Genomic DNA, 19,984 nt, shown 5'->3' on the forward strand with positions numbered 1-19,984 from the left:
GCCTAGTCTAAGAGAATGGACCGTATGATTCACCCATAATGAGCAGGGCCTAGTCTAAGAGAATGGACCGTATGATTCACCCATAATGAGCAGGGCCTAGTCTAAGAGAATGGACCGTATGATTCACCCATAATGAGCAGGGCCTAGTCTAAGAGAATGGACCGTATGATTCACCCATAATGAGCAGGGCCTAGTCTAAGAGAATGGACCGTATGATTCACCCATAATGAGCAGGGCCTAGTCTAAGAGAATGGACCGTATGATTCACCCATAATGAGCAGGGCCTAGTCTAAGAGAATGGACCGTATGATTCACCCATAATGAGCAGGGCCTAGTCTAAGAGAATGGACCGTATGATTCACCCATAATGAGCAGGGCCTAGTCTAAGAGAATGGACCGTATGATTCACCCATAATGAGCAGGGCCTAGTCTAAGAGAATGGACCGTATGATTCACCCATAATGAGCAGGGCCTAGTCTAAGAGAATGGACCGTATGATTCACCCATAATGAGCAGGGCCTAGTCTAAGAGAATGGACCGTATGATTCACCCATAATGAGTAGGGCCTAGTCTAAGAGAATGGACCTTATGATTCACCCATAATGAGCAGGGCCTAGTCTAAGAGAATGGACCGTATGATTCACCCTCACAGGGACATTAAGTCCTGGACAACTGGACTAGAACACTATCAGTAGATACACAGCTACAGGAAACACCCACCAACATCACATACATCTGTCTGTCTGGCTGTCTGTCTGGCTGGCTATCTGGCTGGCTGTCTGGCTGTCTATCTGTGGCTGGCTGTCTGGCTGTCTGGCTGGCTATCTGGCTGTCTGTCTGTCTGGCCGGCTGTCTGTCTGTCTGGCTGGCCGGCTGTCTGTCTGTCTGGCTGTCTGTCTGGCTGTCTGTCTGTCTGGCCGGCTGTCTGTCTGTCTGGCTGGCCGGCTGTCTCCCTGGCTGTCTGTCTGGCTGTCTGTCTGTCTGGCCGGCTGTCTGTCTGTCTGGCTGGCCGGCTGTCTCCCTGGCTGTCTCCCTGGCTGTCTGTCTGTCTGGCCGGCTGTCTGTCTGTCTGGCTGGCCGGCTGTCTCCCTGGCTGTCTGTCTGGCTGTCTGTCTGTCTGGCCGGCTGTCTGTCTGTCTGGCCGGCTGTCTGGCTGGCCGGCTGTCTGGCTGGCCGGCTGTCTCCCTGGCTGTCTCCCTGGCTGTCTGTCTGGCTGTCTGTCTGGCTGTCTGTCTGTCTGGCCGGCTGTCTGTCTGTCTGGCTGGCCGGCTGTCTCCCTGGCTGTCTGGCTGTCTGGCTGTCTGTGACGACCGCTGGGAGACCACAGCTGTAAACCCCTGACTTCCACAGAAACTAGGAGAAACACCATGACTGCTGTCTAGACAGATCAGCTGAGGCCTGGATAGGTGTTCAACATGTCAGAGAGCAACCACATCACATGATCCAGCAATCTGATGGCCGCCTGAAATGTATCCGAAACTGGACCAATGTAATATTGGAGCAGGAGATGTGACTGTGTGACTTACAATGATGATGTGATACTTGAGCTGGCTGCAACACGGGATCTGACTGTGATTGGAGCGTTGACCCTTCCTGTCAGCCAACCTCCTGGAGAGAGAGGGGGATGGGGGGAGAGAGGGCGGAGGGGAGAGAGAGGGAGGAGGGGAGAGAGAGGGATGGGGGGAGAGAGAGGGAGGAGGGGAGAGAGAGGGAGGAGGGGAGAGAGAGGGATGGGGGGAGAGAGAGGGAGGAGGGGAGAGAGGGAGGAGGGGAGAGAGAGGGAGGAGGGGGGAGAGAGAGGGAGGAGGGGAGAGAGGGAGGAGGGGAGAGAGAGGGAGGAGGGGAGAGAGAGGGATGGGGGAGAGAGGGAGGAGGGGAGAGAGAGGGAGGAGGGGAGAGAGAGGGATGGGGGAGAGAGAGGGAGGAGGGGAGAGAGAGGGAGGAGGGGAGAGAGAGGGAGGAGGGGAGAGAGAGGGATGGGGGAAGAGAGGGAGGAGGGGAGAGAGAGGGATGGGGGAAGAGAGGGAGGAGGGGAGAGAGAGGGATGGGGGAGAGAGGGAGGAGGGGGGAGAGAGGGAGGAGGGGAGAGAGAGGGATGGGGGGAGAGAGGGATGGGGAGAGAGAGGGATGGGGGAGAGAGGGAGGAGGGGAGAGAGAGGGATGGGGGAGAGAGAGGGATGGGGGAGAGAGAGGGATGGGGGAGAGAGGGAGGAGGGGAGAGAGGGAGGAGGGGAGAGAGGGGGATGGGGGAGAGAGGGATGGGGGAGAGAGGGAGGAGGGGAGAGAGAGGGAGGAGGGGAGAGAGAGGGAGGAGGGGAGAGAGAGGGGGAGGAGGGGAGAGAGAGAGATGGGGGAGAGAGGGAGGAGGGGAGAGAGAGAGGGATGGTGGTTACAAGATGATACTCTATTCCTCTGTCACTCGCTTGTGGAAGAGACCTATTGATAGAGCTGCAGGGAGGAGAGAGAGAGAGAGACATACTTCTGTGAGTGTAATGTTTACTGTTGATTTTTGTTGATTTAACTTTTGTATATTATTATCTACTTCCCTTGCTTCGGCAATGCTAACATATGTTTCCCATGCCAATAAAGCCCTTGAATTGAAAGGAGAGAGAGCGAGAGAGGATAGATAGGAGAAATAGACAGAGAGAGAGAGATATGGACAGCAGTATAGAGGGATGGAGAAAGAGAGAGAGAGATGGACAGCAGTATAGAGGGATTGAGAAAGAGAGAGATAGATGGACAGCAGGATAGAGGGATGGAGAAAGAGAGAGAGAGATGGACAGCAGGATAGAGGGATGGAGAACGAGAGAGAGAGAGAGATGGACAGCAGGATAGAGGGATGGAGAACGAGAGAGAGAGAGAGATGGACAGCAGGATAGAGGGATGGAGAACGAGAGAGAGAGAGATGGACAGCAGGATAGAGGGATGGAGAACGAGAGAGAGAGAGATGGACAGCAGGATAGAGGGATGGAGAACGAGAGAGAGAGAGATGGACAGCAGGATAGAGGGATGGAGAAAGAGAGAGAGAGAGATGGACAGCAGGATAGAGGGATGGAGAAAGAGAGAGAGAGAGATGGACAGCAGGATGGAGAAAGAGAGAGAGAGATGGACAGCAGGATGGAGAAAGAGAGAGAGAGATGGACAGCAGGATAGAGGGATGGAGAAAGAGAGAGAGAGATGGACAGCAAGATAGAGGGATGGAGAAAGAGAGAGAGGTGGACAGCAGGATAGAGGGATGGAGAAAGAGAGAGAGATGGACAGCAGGATAGAGGGATGGAGAAAGAGAGAGAGATGGACAGCAGGATAGAGGGATGGAGAAAGAGAGAGAGAGATGGACAGCAGGATAGAGGGATGGAGAAAGAGAGAGAGAGATGGACAGCAGGATAGAGGGATGGAGAAAGAGAGAGAGGGATGGACAGCAGGATAGAGGGATGGAGAAAGAGAGAGAGGGATATGGACAGCAGGATAGAGGGATGGAGAACGAGAGAGAGAGAGATGGACAGCAGGATAGAGGGATGGAGAACGAGAGAGAGAGAGATGGACAGCAGGATAGAGGGATGGAGAACGAGAGAGAGAGAGATGGACAGCAGGATAGAGGGATGGAGAACGAGAGAGAGAGAGATGGACAGCAGGATAGAGGGATGGAGAACGAGAGAGAGAGAGATGGACAGCAGGATAGAGGGATGGAGAAAGAGAGAGAGAGAGATGGACAGCAGGATAGAGGGATGGAGAAAGAGAGAGAGAGATGGACAGCAGGATAGAGGGATGGAGAAAGAGAGAGAGAGATGGACAGCAGGATAGAGGGATGGAGAACGAGAGAGAGAGAGATGGACAGCAGGATAGAGGGATGGAGAAAGAGAGAGAGAGATGGACAGCAGGATAGAGGGATGGAGAACGAGAGAGAGAGAGAGAGATGGACAGCAGGATAGAGGGATGGAGAACGAGAGAGAGAGAGATGGACAGCAGGATAGAGGGATGGAGAACGAGAGAGAGAGAGATGGACAGCAGGATAGAGGGATGGAGAACGAGAGAGAGAGAGATGGACAGCAGGATAGAGGGATGGAGAAAGAGAGAGAGATGGACAGCAGGATAGAGGGATGGAGAAAGAGAGAGAGAGATGGACAGCAAGATAGAGGGATGGAGAAAGAGAGAGAGGTGGACAGCAGGATAGAGGGATGGAGAAAGAGAGAGAGAGATGGACAGCAGGATAGAGGGATGGAGAAAGAGAGAGAGAGATGGACAGCAGGATAGAGGGATGGAGAAAGAGAGAGAGAGATGGACAGCAGGATAGAGGGATGGAGAACGAGAGAGAGAGATGGACAGCAGGATAGAGGGATGGAGAAAGAGAGAGAGGGATATGGACAGCAGGATAGAGGGATGGAGAACGAGAGAGAGAGAGATGGACAGCAGGATAGAGGGATGGAGAACGAGAGAGAGAGAGATGGACAGCAGGATAGAGGGATGGAGAACGAGAGAGAGAGAGATGGACAGCAGGATAGAGGGATGGAGAACGAGGAGAGAGAGAGATGGACAGCAGGATAGAGGGATGGAGAACGAGAGAGAGAGAGATGGACAGCAGGATAGAGGGATGGAGAACGAGAGAGAGAGAGATGGACAGCAGGATAGAGGGATGGAGAACGAGAGAGAGAGATATGGACAGCAGGATAGAGGGATGGAGAACGAGAGAGAGATGGACAGCAGGATAGAGGGATGGAGAACGAGAGAGAGAGAGATGGACAGCAGGATAGAGGGATGGAGAACGAGAGAGAGAGATATGGACAGCAGGATAGAGGGATGGAGAAAGAGAGAGAGAGATGGACAGCAGGATAGAGGGATGGAGAAAGAGAGAGAGAGAGATGGACAGCAGGATAGAGGGATGGAGAAAGAGAGAGAGAGATGGACAGCAGGATAGAGGGATGGAGAAAGAGAGAGAGAGATGGACAGCAGGATAGAGGGATGGAGAAAGAGAGAGAGAGAGAGATATGGACAGCAGGATAGAGGGATGGAGAACGAGAGAGAGAGAGATGGACAGCAGGATAGAGGGATGGAGAAAGAGAGAGAGAGAGATGGACAGCAGGATAGAGGGATGGAGAAAGAGAGAGAGAGAGATGGACAGCAGGATAGAGGGATGGAGAACGAGAGAGAGAGAGAGATGGACAGCAGGATAGAGGGATGGAGAACGAGAGAGAGAGAGATGGACAGCAGGATAGAGGGATGGAGAACGAGAGAGAGAGAGATGGACAGCAGGATAGAGGGATGGAGAAAGAGAGAGAGAGATGGACAGCAGGATAGAGGGATGGAGAAAGAGAGAGAGAGAGATGGACAGCAGGATAGAGGGATGGAGAAAGAGAGAGAGAGATGGACAGCAGGATAGAGGGATGGAGAAAGAGAGAGAGAGATGGACAGCAGGATAGAGGGATGGAGAAAGAGAGAGAGAGATGGACAGCAGGATAGAGGGATGGAGAAAGAGAGAGAGAGATGGACAGCAGGATAGAGGGATGGAGAAAGAGAGAGAGAGAGAGATATGGACAGCAGGATAGAGGGATGGAGAACGAGAGAGAGAGAGATGGACAGCAGGATAGAGGGATGTAGAAAGAGAGAGAGAGATGGACAGCAGGATAGAGGGATGGAGAAAGAGAGAGAGAGAGATGGACAGCAGGATAGAGGGATGGAGAACGAGAGAGAGAGAGAGATGGACAGCAGGATAGAGGGATGGAGAACGAGAGAGAGAGAGATGGACAGCAGGATAGAGGGATGGAGAACGAGAGAGAGAGAGATGGACAGCAGGATAGAGGGATGGAGAACGAGAGAGAGAGAGATGGACAGCAGGATAGAGGGATGGAGAAAGAGAGAGAGAGAGATGGACAGCAGGATAGAGGGATGGAGAAAGAGAGAGAGATGGACAGCAGGATAGAGGGATGGAGAAAGAGAGAGAGAGATGGACAGCAAGATAGAGGTATGGAGAAAGACAGAGAGGTGGACAGCAGGATAGAGGGATGGAGAAAGAGAGGTGGACAGCAGGATAGAGGGATGGAGAAAGAGAGAGAGATGGACAGCAGGATAGAGGGATGGAGAAAGAGAGAGAGAGATGGACAGCAGGATAGAGGGATGGAGAAAGAGAGAGAGATGGACAGCAGGATAGAGGGATGGAGAAAGAGAGAGAGATGGACAGCAGGATAGAGGGATGGAGAAAGAGAGAGAGAGATGGACAGCAGGATAGAGGGATGGAGAAAGAGAGAGAGAGATGGACAGCAGGATAGAGGGATGGAGAAAGAGAGAGAGAGAGATGGACAGCAGGATAGAGGGATGGAGAAAGAGAGAGAGAGATGGACAGCAGGATAGAGGGATGGAGAAAGAGAGAGAGGGATATGGACAGCAGGATAGAGGGATGGAGAACGAGAGAGAGAGAGATGGACAGCAGGATAGAGGGATGGAGAACGAGAGAGAGAGAGATGGACAGCAGGATAGAGGGATGGAGAACGAGAGAGAGAGAGATGGACAGCAGGATAGAGGGATGGAGAACGAGAGAGAGAGAGATGGACAGCAGGATAGAGGGATGGAGAACGAGAGAGAGAGAGATGGACAGCAGGATAGAGGGATGGAGAACGAGAGAGAGAGAGATGGACAGCAGGATAGAGGGATGGAGAAAGAGAGAGAGAGAGATGGACAGCAGGATAGAGGGATGGAGAAAGAGAGAGAGAGATGGACAGCAGGATAGAGGGATGGAGAAAGAGAGAGAGAGATGGACAGCAGGATAGAGGGATGGAGAACGAGAGAGAGAGAGATGGACAGCAGGATAGAGGGATGGAGAAAGAGAGAGAGAGATGGACAGCAGGATAGAGGGATGGAGAACGAGAGAGAGAGAGAGAGATGGACAGCAGGATAGAGGGATGGAGAACGAGAGAGAGAGAGATGGACAGCAGGATAGAGGGATGGAGAACGAGAGAGAGAGAGATGGACAGCAGGATAGAGGGATGGAGAACGAGAGAGAGAGAGATGGACAGCAGGATAGAGGGATGGAGAAAGAGAGAGAGGTGGACAGCAGGATAGAGGGATGGAGAAAGAGAGAGAGAGAGATGGACAGCAGGATAGAGGGATGGAGAAAGAGAGAGAGAGATGGACAGCAGGATAGAGGGATGGAGAAAGAGAGAGAGAGATGGACAGCAGGATAGAGGGATGGAGAAAGAGAGAGAGAGATGGACAGCAGGATAGAGGGATGGAGAAAGAGAGAGAGGGATATGGACAGCAGGATAGAGGGATGGAGAACGAGAGAGAGAGAGATGGACAGCAGGATAGAGGGATGGAGAACGAGAGAGAGAGAGATGGACAGCAGGATAGAGGGATGGAGAACGAGAGAGAGAGATATGGACAGCAGGATAGAGGGATGGAGAACGAGAGAGAGAGATATGGACAGCAGGATAGAGGGATGGAGAACGAGAGAGAGAGAGAGAGATGGACAGCAGGATAGAGGGATGGAGAACGAGAGAGAGAGAGATGGACAGCAGGATAGAGGGATGGAGAACGAGAGAGAGAGATATGGACAGCAGGATAGAGGGATGGAGAACGAGAGAGAGATGGACAGCAGGATAGAGGGATGGAGAACGAGAGAGAGAGAGATGGACAGCAGGATAGAGGGATGGAGAACGAGAGAGAGAGATATGGACAGCAGGATAGAGGGATGGAGAACGAGAGAGAGATGGACAGCAGGATAGAGGGATGGAGAAAGAGAGAGAGATGGACAGCAGGATAGAGGGATGGAGAAAGAGAGAGAGAGATGGACAGCAGGATAGAGGGATGGAGAAAGAGAGAGAGAGAGATGGACAGCAGGATAGAGGGATGGAGAAAGAGAGAGAGAGATGGACAGCAGGATAGAGGGATGGAGAAAGAGAGAGAGAGATGGACAGCAGGATAGAGGTGATGGAGAAAGAGAGAGAGAGATGGACAGCAGGATAGAGGGATGGAGAAAGAGAGAGAGAGAGAGATATGGACAGCAGGATAGAGGGATGGAGAAAGAGAGAGAGAGAGAGATATGGACAGCAGGATAGAGGGATGGAGAAAGAGAGAGAGAGAGATGGACAGCAGGATAGAGGGATGGAGAACGAGAGAGAGAGAGATATGGACAGCAGGATAGAGGGATGGAGAAAGAAAGAGAGAGATGGACAGCAGGATAGAGGGATGGAGAAAGAGAGAGAGAGATGGACAGCAGGATAGAGGGATGGAGAATGAGAGGGAAAGATGGACAGCAGGATAGAGGGATGGAGAAAGAGAGAGAGAGATGGACAGCAGGATAGAGGGATGGAGAAAGAGAGAGAAAGATATGGACAGCAGGATAGAGGGCTGGAGAAAGAGATAGAGAGAGATGGACAGCAGGATAGAGGGATGGAGAAAGAGAGAGAGAGAGATGGACAGCAGGATAGAGGGATGGAGAACGAGAGAGAGAGAGATGGACAGCAGGATAGAGGGATGGAGAAAGAGAGAGAGATGGACAGCAGGATAGAGGGATGGAGAAAGAGAGAGAGAGAGATGGACAGCAGGATAGAGGGATGGAGAAAGAGAGAGAGATGGACAGCAGGATAGAGGGATGTAGAAAGAGAGAGAGAGATGGATGGACAGCAGGATAGAGGGATGGAGAAAGAGAGAGAGATGGACAGCAGGATAGAGGGATGGAGAAAGAGAGAGAGAGATGGACAGCAGGATAGAGGGATGGAGAAAGAGAGAGAGAGAGATGGACAGCAGGATAGAGGGATGGAGAAAGAGAGAGAGATGGAAAGCAGGATAGAGGGATGTAGAAAGAGAGAGAGAGATGGACAGCAGGATAGAGGGAGAAAGAGAGAGAGAGATGGACAGCAGGATAGAGGGATGGAGAAAGAGAGAGAGAGATGGACAGCAGGATAGAGGGATGGAGAAAGAGAGAGAGATGGACAGCAGGATAGAGGGATGGAGAAAGAGAGAGAGAGAGAGATATGGACAGCAGGATAGAGGGATGGAGAAAAAGAGAGAGAGAGAGATATGGACAGCAGGATAGAGGGATGGAGAAAGAGAGAGAGAGAGATATGGACAGCAGGATAGAGGGATGGAGAAAGAGAGAGAGAGAGAGATGGACAGCAGGATAGAGGGATGGAGAAAGAAAGAGAGAGATGGACAGCAGGATAGAGGGATGGAGAAAGAGAGAGAGAGATGGACAGCAGGATAGAGGGATGGAGAAAGAGAGAGAGAGAGAGATGGACAGCAGGATAGAGGGATGGAGAAAGAGAGAGAGATGGACAGCAGGATAGAGGGATGGAGAAAGAGAGAGAGATATGGACAGCAGGATAGAGGGATGGAGAAAGAAAGAGAGAGATGGACAGCAGGATAGAGGGATGGAGAAAGAGAGAGAGATGGACAGCAGGATAGAGGGATGGAGAAAGAAAGAGAGAGATGGACAGCAGGATAGAGGGATGGAGAAAGAGAGAGAGATGGACAGCAGGATAGAGGGATGGAGAAAGAGAGAGAGAGATGGACAGCAGGATAGAGGGATGGAGAAAGAGAGAGAGAGATGGACAGCAGGATAGAGGGATGGTAGAGGAGTATAGATACCTTAGTTCACTCTTCTCTGCCACAGAGAGAGGCATGGCTCGCAGCATCCTGACCCGGTCACTCAGAGAGAGGTTCTGAAGGTTGTTGACCAAGTGGTCCCGCTTACGCCCTGCAGCGCGCACGCAAAGACGCGCACACACACACACACACACACACACACACATTAGTTATGCGTAGTTTATGACATCATTACAACAACAAAAATGTTGGTATTTCAGTGCGTGTGTAACGTTTAAGTGAGTGACCTCACCCTCCTCATCCACGCCCTCGGTCTCCATGCAGTCTGACTCCATGCCGTAACCACGGATACTGGGCCGTGCGGAGCGGGAAAAGTCTTTTATGGAAGGCCTGCTCTGTCTGCGTCTTCTCAACTTCATGGTCCTGTTATAGTACTGAGAGATGATAGCACCTCGACTACGACCTAGAGAGAGGACAGGAAGTTAACAGGGTCTAGTACTGAGAGATGATAGCACCTCGACTACGACCTAGAGAGAGGACAGGAAGTTAACAGGGTCTAGTACTGAGAGATGATAGCACCTCCACTACGACCTAGAGAGAGGACAGGAAGTTAACAGGGTCTAGTACTGAGAGATGATAGCTCTCCACTACGACCTAGAGAGAGGACAGGAAGTTAACAGGGTCTAGTACTGAGAGATGATAGCTCTCCACTACGACCTAGAGAGAGGACAGGAAGTTAACAGGGTCTAGTACTGAGAGATGATAGCACCTCGACTACGACCTAGAGAGAGGACAGGAAGTTAACAGGGTCTAGTACTGAGAGATGATAGCACCTCCACTACGACCTAGAGAGAGGACAGGAAGTTAACAGGGTCTAGTACTGAGAGATGATAGCACCTCGACTACGACCTAGAGAGAGGACAGGAAGTTAACAGGGGGGCGAGGGGAGGTGTGTAGATAAACTATGTCTTGTAGAGGAACAGAAGTGTAGTTTGTGCCATGGTGTTTTTAGAGCCACTGTGTTAGATACAGTATCTGTTGATGTGTTGATAGTGGCTGGCTGGCTGGCTGGCTGCCTGCCTGCCTGCCTGCCTGCTGGTGCACCTGCTATCTAGAGGAACTAACAGTCACATGACAACGGCAGAAATAGTTTAGACTTCTGAAACTACCTCGCTCTCTCTCTCATGAAGCGTGAACAGAAGAAATACTAGTTAGGTGTACATACAACCATCTTAAGACGGTAATAAGAGTGTCGTAGAGGTGTCATAAGTATGTCATAAGGGTGTCGTAGGGGTGACTTACCGATGGTGCGGCTGGGCATAGAGGAGAGGACTTTGAGGGTGGCGGAGGACCAGCGTTCCTCTATAAGGGGGTCTAACTGTCTCCCCTCCTCCTCATCCTCCCCCTCCTCACCCCTCCCCTGGCTCCCACGCCATATCTCCCGACCAGGGCTGGACAGGTAGGCTACACTGTCTGGAGGAAGGAGTATGACGTTTACGTCTGTATACACACACACAGTTTTTCTCTTATACACAGTCACACACACACTACCTCTTTCCTCCTCGTCCAGTTCTCTCTGTAGTTCCTGCAGCTCAAAGGCTTCCTGTCTCTGATCCTCTATCAGCTGGTTAAAGGAGTCATGAACCCCCTCTTCATCCACTGGGCTCCTGGAGAGAGAGAGAGAGAGAGACAGACAGACAGACAGACAGACAGACAGACAGACAGACAGACAGACAGACAGACAGACAATTAGAAAACAAACCCAATAAACTCTCATATCTACTGGGTGAAATACCACAGTGTGCCATCACAGCAGCAAGGTCTGTGACCTGTTGCCACAAGAAAAGGACAACCAGTGAAGAACAAACACCATTGTAAATACAACCAATATTTATGTTTATTTATTTTCCCTTTTGTACTTTAACTATTTGCACATCGTTACAACACTGTATATAGACATAACATGACATTTAAAAGAGAGAGGGGGTACTTCAGTGGGTCAGACACACACACACACACACGTGTTCAGAAAAACAGCTATGGTGTAAACACTCCTCACCACTAGGATTCAGCCATCTTGACAAGCCCTGACAACTCTTCATGTCACATATTTCATGGCCTTTAACACCACATTTGAAAGGAACCACAATCACAAGCCTTTTGTTCCCCAGGGACCCTGCAGCTGAACACCACAGGAAGTGACTCACTCAGTAGATTCTCCTCAGTAAATACAACACACACGCGCACGCACCACAAAGGAACAAAGACTAGTCAAACAGTCCAACAAACACAGTCAGTCTGTTCTGTGGGAACAATGGGTCTGGCTGGATACTGGTACTGTGTAGAATTGGGCCTCAAAAAGTTGCCTCAAAGAACATCAAACAGACAGTTAACTCTGTCATTGTCTTATTTTAACCCTCTCTTCAGTTTACCTGAACATCTACACATCAGAGACAGAGAGAGAGAGAGACAGAGAGAGAGCGACAGAGAGAGAGCGACAGAGACAGAGAGAGAGACAGACACATTGGGAAGCCAATAGCACATCAAACAGAGAGTGATACCCCTCCTCTCTCAACACAGATAACAGACTGGAACACAAACTGTCGTTTTTTTACCTAAGGAACTCTCCATAGGAGAGAAGTAGATCGATACAAGTTTGTTCTTGAAGAGGAGGATGAAGAAAGGCAGAGGACAGAGGAAATGTGGAAGGAGGTCAAGGAGGAATGGAATGGAGACAATGGAATGGCATCAACCACATGCGTTTTGATACCATTCCATTCAGCCATTATTATGAGCCGTCCTCCCTCACCAGCCTCCACTGATATAGTCTGATTATACTCACTCCAGGCCAGCCTCCATGTGTTGAGCAGTCAGGTCAAAGTTGACATTGTGAGCCATCTCTCTCCCCTGCTGTCTGTCTCGTTCTCTTTATCCGTCAGTCTGTCAACCAATCACAGAGAAGGGTCACACCCTTGTCCGCTTAGTCCCGCCACTCCACTCTCCTAGCATAGTGTTGTAAAAACTACCTGAGAGACAGAGAGAGAGAGATAGAGAGAGAGAGATAGAGAGAAAGAGATAGAGAGGAATGTTAGGAATGATAAGGTGTGGTGATTGAAGGTCTCTCCTCTCCTTCGTGTTTCAGCTTGTCTTCTAGTAGCACACACACACACACGTCGTTAAAGCAGTTCTTTATCACACCAACAAAACATAGTAACAGCAGTTGGTGTGTGTGTGTTTCACCAGAAGTGTTTGAATACAGTACCAGGCCTACATCATACCAGGCCTATACACCAGGGATGAATGATATATCGGTGAACATATCGGAATCGGACGATATTAGCTAAAAATGCCAACATCGGTATCGGCCCGATGTCTAGTTAAACGCTGATGTGCAAAACCGATGTCAAAGCTGACGTGCTTACCTATATAACGTAGGTACATGACGTAATGACGCCATGGAAAATTTGGCACTACACGTGCAATACAGCATTCCTAACCTAGCCCACAATGTCTGCTGTGTGGATCGAGCAGGATAGCAGGATAGCAGTATCGGCCAAAAATGTCATGTCGGTGCATCACTAATATACACCAAGCATCCTGATTATGTGATGAATAGGACGGCCACTGTCATCCACTCAGACTGGAATGAACATCCTGATTATGTGATGAATAGGACAGCCACTGTCATCCACCCAGACTGGAATGAACATCCTGATTATGTGATGAATAGGACGGCCATTGTAGGAGTTCAGGTTTGTTTAATCCTAAAATCTGTGTTGTGCTGTTTAGTCCCAACTCAGAGACAAAGCAGACACTTCCTGTCCTGTTGCTATGAAACACATTTAAGCCCATGTAGCATAATTACAAACATCATGCTTATTTCAACCTGGTGGTGTGTGTGTGTGTGTGTGTGTGTGTGTGTGTGTGTGTGTGTGTGTGTGTGTGTGTGTGTGTGTGTGTGTGTGTGTGTGTGTGTGTGTGTGTGTCCTAGCGTTTAGAGTTCAAGACAACTGGTCCCAGATGTTCCATACTGAGCTAATGAACTAAAGACTAAAGCTTCCCAGAGTTGTAAAGCTCAGAGCGAACAACACAGGACAAGGAAGTGATCAGAGAAGAGCATTAAAGTATAGGATTATGACCCTGGCTGAGAATACAGAACCCCACGGCGATTTGAACCAACATTCAAGGCCATAATGAAGGCGACAACATTCTCTGTCTGTTGTAATGGATATTGCAGTAACACAAGCAGAACACAGTCCCTCCACATTGGAACAAAATAAATCCTTGTTTTGTGTGACGATGTAGGCAAATCTTTGTAGCTGCTGCCATATCGTAGCCACCAGCCAGAGATGCTGCCATATCGTAGCCACCAGCCAGAGATGCTGCCATATCGTAGCCACCAGCCAGAGATGCTGCCATATCGTAGCCACCAGCCAGAGATGCTGCCATATCGTAGCCACCAGCCAGAGATGCTGCCATATCGTAGCCACCAGCCAGAGATGCTGCCATATCGTAGCCACCAGCCAGAGATGCTACCATATCGTAGCCACCAGCCAGAGATGCTACCATATCGTAGCCACCAGCCAGAGATGCTGCCATATCGTAGCCACCAGCCAGAGATGCTGCCATATCGTAGCCACCAGCCAGAGATGCTGCCATATCGTAGCCACCAGCCAGAGATGCTGCCATATCGTAGCCACCAGCCAGAGATGCTGTCATATCCTAGCCACCAGCCAGAGATGCTGTCATATCGTAGCCACCAGCCAGAGATGCTGCCATATCGTAGCCACCAGCCAGAGATGCTGCCATATCGTAGCCACCAGCCAGAGATGCTGCCATATCGTAGCCACCAGCCAGAGATGCTGTCATATCGTAGCCACCAGCCAGAGATGCTGCCATATCGTAGCCACCAGCCAGAGATGCTGCCATATCGTAGCCACCAGCCAGAGATGCTGTCATATCCTAGCCACCAGCCAGAGATGCTGTCATATCGTAGCCACCAGCCAGAGATGCTGCCATATCGTAGCCACCAGCCAGAGATGCTGCCATATCGTAGCCACCAGCCAGAGATGCTGCCATATCGTAGCCACCAGCCAGAGATGCTGTCATATCGTAGCCACCAGCCAGAGATGCTGTCATATCGTAGCCACCAGCCAGAGATGCTGCCATATCGTAGCCACCAGCCAGAGATGCTGCCATATCGTAGCCACCAGCCAGAGATGCTGCCATATCGTAGCCACCAGCCAGAGATGCTGTCATATCGTAGCCACCAGCCAGAGATGCTGAAAAAAGAACAGTACTACTTTGACCACCTGCCTGCCTCCTGCTTAGACAATGTTTGCAATGATGATTAAAACAACAACATTCCATCACTAATCAGACTGTGTTGCTCTAGATCGCTACATGTAACTCCCCTTGAGTTATGGGACAGAAAACTAACTGAGTTTGTACCAACCTGTTGATCATGTCTATTGTGACAACATGTAAATAGCTGCATCTAGCCTAACACCCCTACTGGGACAGAGACAGTCTGCTGGGACAGTCTGCTGGGCCAGGGACAGTCTGCTGGGCCAGGGTCAGTCTGCTGGGACAGTCTGCTGGGACAGGGACAGTCTGCTGGGACAGTCTGCTGGGACAGGGACAGTCTGCTGGGACAGGGACAGTCTGCTGGGACAGTCTGCTGGGACAGGGACAGTCTGCTGGGACAGGGACAGTCTGCTGGGACAGTCTGCTGGGACAGGGACAGTCTGCTGGGCCAGGGTCAGTCTGCTGGGACAGGGACAGTCTGCTGGGACAGTCTGCTGGGACAGGGACAGTCTGCTGGGACAGGGACAGTCTGCTGGGACAGGGTATCTACTGAGACAGGGACAGTCTGCAGGGACAGGGACAGTCTGCAGGGACAGTCTGCTGGGAGTCTACTGGGACAGGGACAGTCTGCTGGGACAGTCTGCTGGGACAGGGACAGTCTGCTGGGACAGGGACAGGGACAGTCTGCTGGGACAGGGACAGTCTGCAGGGACAGTCTGCTGGGACAGTCTGCTGGGACAGGGACAGTCCACTGTCCACTACACTAACAGACCGCTGTCCACTACACTACACTAACAGACCGCTGTCCACTACACTACACTAACAGACCGCTGTCCACTACACTACACTAACAGACCGCTGTCCACAACACTACACTAACAGACCGCTGTCCACTACACTAACAGACCGCTGTCCACTACACTACACTACAATAACAGTCCACTGTCCACTACACTAACAGACCGCTGTCCACTACACTACACTAACAGACCGCTGTCCACTACACTACACTAACAGACCGCTGTCCACTACACTACACTAACAGACCGCTGTCCACTACACTACACTAACAGACCGCTGTCCACTACACTACACTAACAGACCGCTGTCCACTACACTACACTAACAGACCGCTGTCCACTACACTACAATAACAGACCGCTGTCCACTACACTACAATAACAGACCGCTGTCCACTACACTACAATAACAGACCGCTGTCCACTACACTACAATAACAGACCGCTGTCCACTACACTACAATAACAGACCGCTGTCCACTACACTACAATAACAGACCGCTGTCCACTACACTACAATAACAGACCGCTGTCCACTACACTACAATAACAGACCGCTGTCCACTACACTACAATAACAGACCGCTGTCCACTACACTAACAGACCGCTGTCCACTACACTAACAGACCGCTGTCCACTACACTAACAGACCGCTGTCCACTACACTAACAGACCGCTGTCCACTACACTAACAGACCGCTGTCCACTACACTAACAGACCGCTGTCCACTACACTAACAGACCGCTGTCCACTACACTACACTAACAGACCGCTGTCCACTACATTACACTAACAGACCGCTGTCCACTACACTACACTAACAGACCGCTGTCCACTACACTACACTAACAGACCGCTGTCCACTACACTACACTAACAGACCGCTGTCCACTACACTACCAGACCGCTGTCCACTACACTAACAGACCGCTGTCCACTACACTACACTAACAGAGCGCTGTCCACTACACTAACAGACCGCTGTCCACTACACTAACAGACCGCTGTCCACTACACTAACAGACCGCTGTCCACTACACTACACTAACAGACCGCTGTCCACTACACTACAATAACAGACCGCTGTCCACTACACTACAATAACAGACCGCTGTCCACTACACTACACTAACAGACCGCTGTCCACTACACTACACTAACAGACCGCTGTCCACTACACTAACAGACCGCTGTCCACTACACTAACAGACCGCTGTCCACTACACTAACAGACCGCTGTCCACTACACTACACTAACAGACCGCTGTCCACTACACTACAATAACAGACCGCTGTCCACTACACTACACTAACAGACCGCTGTCCACTACACTAACAGACCGCTGTCCAAAGCCTTTCCTTCTCTATCAGAAGAAGGTTATCAATAGCATCATCGCTAACGGCCACACAAAATGTAGAGATACACACACACCCACCCCACACCACACCCCCCCCCCCCCCCCACACACACACCCCCCCACACACACACACACCCCCACACACACCACCCCACCCCCCACACACACACCCCCCACCCCCCACACACACCCCCCCACCCCCCACACACACACACACACACCCCCACACACACACACACACACCCCCACACACACACCCACCCCCACCCCACACACACACACACCCCCACCCCACACACAGACACACCCACCCCACACCCCCCCACCCCCCACACACACACCCCCACCCCACACACACACACACACACACCCACCCACCCCCACCCCACACACAGACACACCCACCCCACACACCCACCCACCCCACACACACACACCCACCCCACACACACACACCCACCCCACACACACACACACCCCCACCCCACACACACACACCCCCACCCCACCCACCCCACACACAGACACACCCCCCCCACACACACCCCCACCCCCCCCACACACACACACCCCCACCCACACCCACCCCACACACAGACACACCCACCCCACACACCCCACACACACACCCACCCCCACCCCACACACAGACACACCCACCCACCCCACACACACTCACCCCACACACACACACCCACCCCACACACACCCACCCCACACACCCCCACCCCACACACACACACCCCACACACACACACACACACACCCCACACACACCCCACACCCCCCCCACACACACACACACACACACCCACCCCCCACACACACACACACACACCCACACACAGACACACCCACCCCACACACCCCACACACACACCCACCCCACACACACACACACACACACACACACACACACACACCCACCCCCACACACACACACTCCCACCCCACACACCCCCATTCCACACACACACACCCCACACACACACACCCCCACCCCACACCCACCCCACACACCCACAGGGGTATTTCCGTACTGTTTCAGAAAGTTGCAGGAAAATAGGAATCACTGATGTATTTTGTTCACGTCTTATGATAAACTTAAGAAATGTTCTCATAAGTTCAATACATTTGGTTGATTTCCTACTAAATTCAATAACATTTAGAATATTGTGGAACTCCGTTTTAATGTCTGGATTCCTTGATTCCGTCCGCAACGCTGATTTTATAGGGCCCTATGTGTGTGTGTGTGTGTGACTTGGGTGGAGTTCCATGGTTCTTTTCCTGGCAGACAACTTCTCCGTGATGACCTCATCAGAGCCAGACAGCTCAGGGCAGATATGATTGCACTGTGGAAGTGAATGGATTCAACATGTTCATTCTACACATCCTGTCTAGCTTCTCACTAGTCTATTCTCTCTCCTCTCACTCCTTATATCTCTATCTTAGATATTCTCTCTTTCTCTCCTACAGACCTATTCTCTCTCAGTCCCTCTCTCTCAGTCCCTCTCTCAGTCCCTCTCTCTCTCTCAGTCCTTCTCTCTCTCTCTGTCCTTCTCTCTCAGTCCTTCTCTCTCTCTCTCTGTCCTCTCTCTCTCTGTCCTCTCTCTCTCTCTCTGTCCTCTCTCTCTCTCTCTCTCTGTCCTCTCTCTCTCTCTCTCTGTCCTTCTCTCTCTCTCTCTCTGTCTTTCTCTCTCTCTCTCTCTCTCTCTGTCCCTCTCTCTCCTTCTCTCTCTCAGTCCCTCTCTCTCTCTCAGTCCCTCTCTTTCTCTCTCTCAGTCCCTCTCTCTCTCTCTCTCTCTGTCCCTCTCTCTCTCTCTCTCTCTGTCCCTCTCTCTCTCTCTCTCTCTGTCCCTCTCTCTCTCTCTCTCTCTCTCTGTCCCTCTCTCTCTCTCTGTCCCTCTCTCTCTCTCTGTCCCTCTCTCTCTCTGTCCCTCTCTCTCTCTATCTCTGTGTCTCTCTCTCTCTGTGTCTCTCTCTCTCTCTCTCTCTCTCTCTCTAAATCTCTAAATCTCTATTGTCTTGGCTGTGCTTTTGAGTCCGTTCAAATCCATAACCTACGTATTTCCATATTTTCTCACAGCCTCCCCCTCTTGAGTGTCTCTCTCTCTACATTCTCTCTACATTCTCTCTACATTCTCTCTACATTCTCTCTACATTCTCTCTACATTCTCTCTACATTCTCTCCACATTCTCTCCACATTCTCTCCACATTCTCTCCCTCTCAAACTCCATTATCTCCAACTCTGTCAATGCTCCAAGTCTCCAATCACTGACTGTCTTTCTGCACCTCTGTCCTCCCTCCTTCTGTCCTCTCCCTCCTTCTGTCCTCCCCCTCCTTCTGTCCTCCCTCACTCTCCTAGGGCATATTGTCAGATTGCTGGTCTTATCACAGAGACAAGTCCCAAATGGCACCCTATTCCCTATATAGTGCACTACTTTTGACCAGCGCCCATGTCCCTTTTCTCTGTGTGTGTTTGTGTGTCACTGTCAACCACCCCTGAACATTGTTTGGCTCCAGGTCAAAGTTTGTCTGTAGTACAGCCAAAACAAAGCCAGTCAGCTGGCCTGGGCCTGTCAGTGAAAACACTGAGTGATGAGAAACACATTTACTGCACTGTTTAACACAACGGCAGATTAACATGGCGATTCAGCCTACTTACACAACAGAGGGTGTAAGGGGGTCAGAGGGTGTAAGGGGGTCAGAGGGTGTAAGGGGGTCAGAGGGTGTAAGGGGGTCAAAAGAGGGGGTGGGACTGACAGGGTAGAAGGGAATATTTCATCAGTCTGGCAGTTAACAGCTGACTGATAATCAGTTCACACAACGGTAAAACTAACAGAGGAGAGAGAGAGAGAGAGAGACAACCAAAGAAAGAGAGAGACACACACAGAGAGAGACAGAGCAACAGAGAGAGACAAAGAGAGAGAGAGACACACACAGAGAGAGACAGAGCAACAGAGAGAGAGAGAAAGAGAGAGA

The 19,984-nt window shown here is 51.1% G+C and overlaps 1 protein-coding gene across 3 annotated transcripts in view; it reads right to left on the minus strand.

Moving 5' to 3' along the window:
* LOC106564366 (transmembrane channel-like protein 6) overlaps positions 1-19,984 on the minus strand; it is a 48,009-nt gene that overhangs the window by 22,145 nt on the left and 5,880 nt on the right. For all 3 annotated transcript variants that reach the window (XM_082958655.1, XM_082958656.1, XM_082958657.1), the window contains exons 2-7: positions 12,377-12,560; positions 11,086-11,201; positions 10,837-11,007; positions 9,827-9,997; positions 9,577-9,685; positions 1,527-1,608 (exon numbers count right to left, since the gene is read on the minus strand). In XM_082958655.1, the coding sequence (XP_082814781.1) occupies positions 1,527-1,608; positions 9,577-9,685; positions 9,827-9,997; positions 10,837-11,007; positions 11,086-11,201; positions 12,377-12,432 (705 nt within the window). In that variant the 5' untranslated portion in view covers positions 12,433-12,560. The remainder of the gene's footprint in view (positions 1-1,526; positions 1,609-9,576; positions 9,686-9,826; positions 9,998-10,836; positions 11,008-11,085; positions 11,202-12,376; positions 12,561-19,984) is intronic.

The sequence above is a fragment of the Salmo salar genome, chromosome 12 (assembly GCF_965601325.2).
Source record: "Salmo salar chromosome 12, fSalSal1, whole genome shotgun sequence".
NCBI classification, from domain to species: domain Eukaryota; kingdom Metazoa; phylum Chordata; class Actinopteri; order Salmoniformes; family Salmonidae; genus Salmo; species Salmo salar.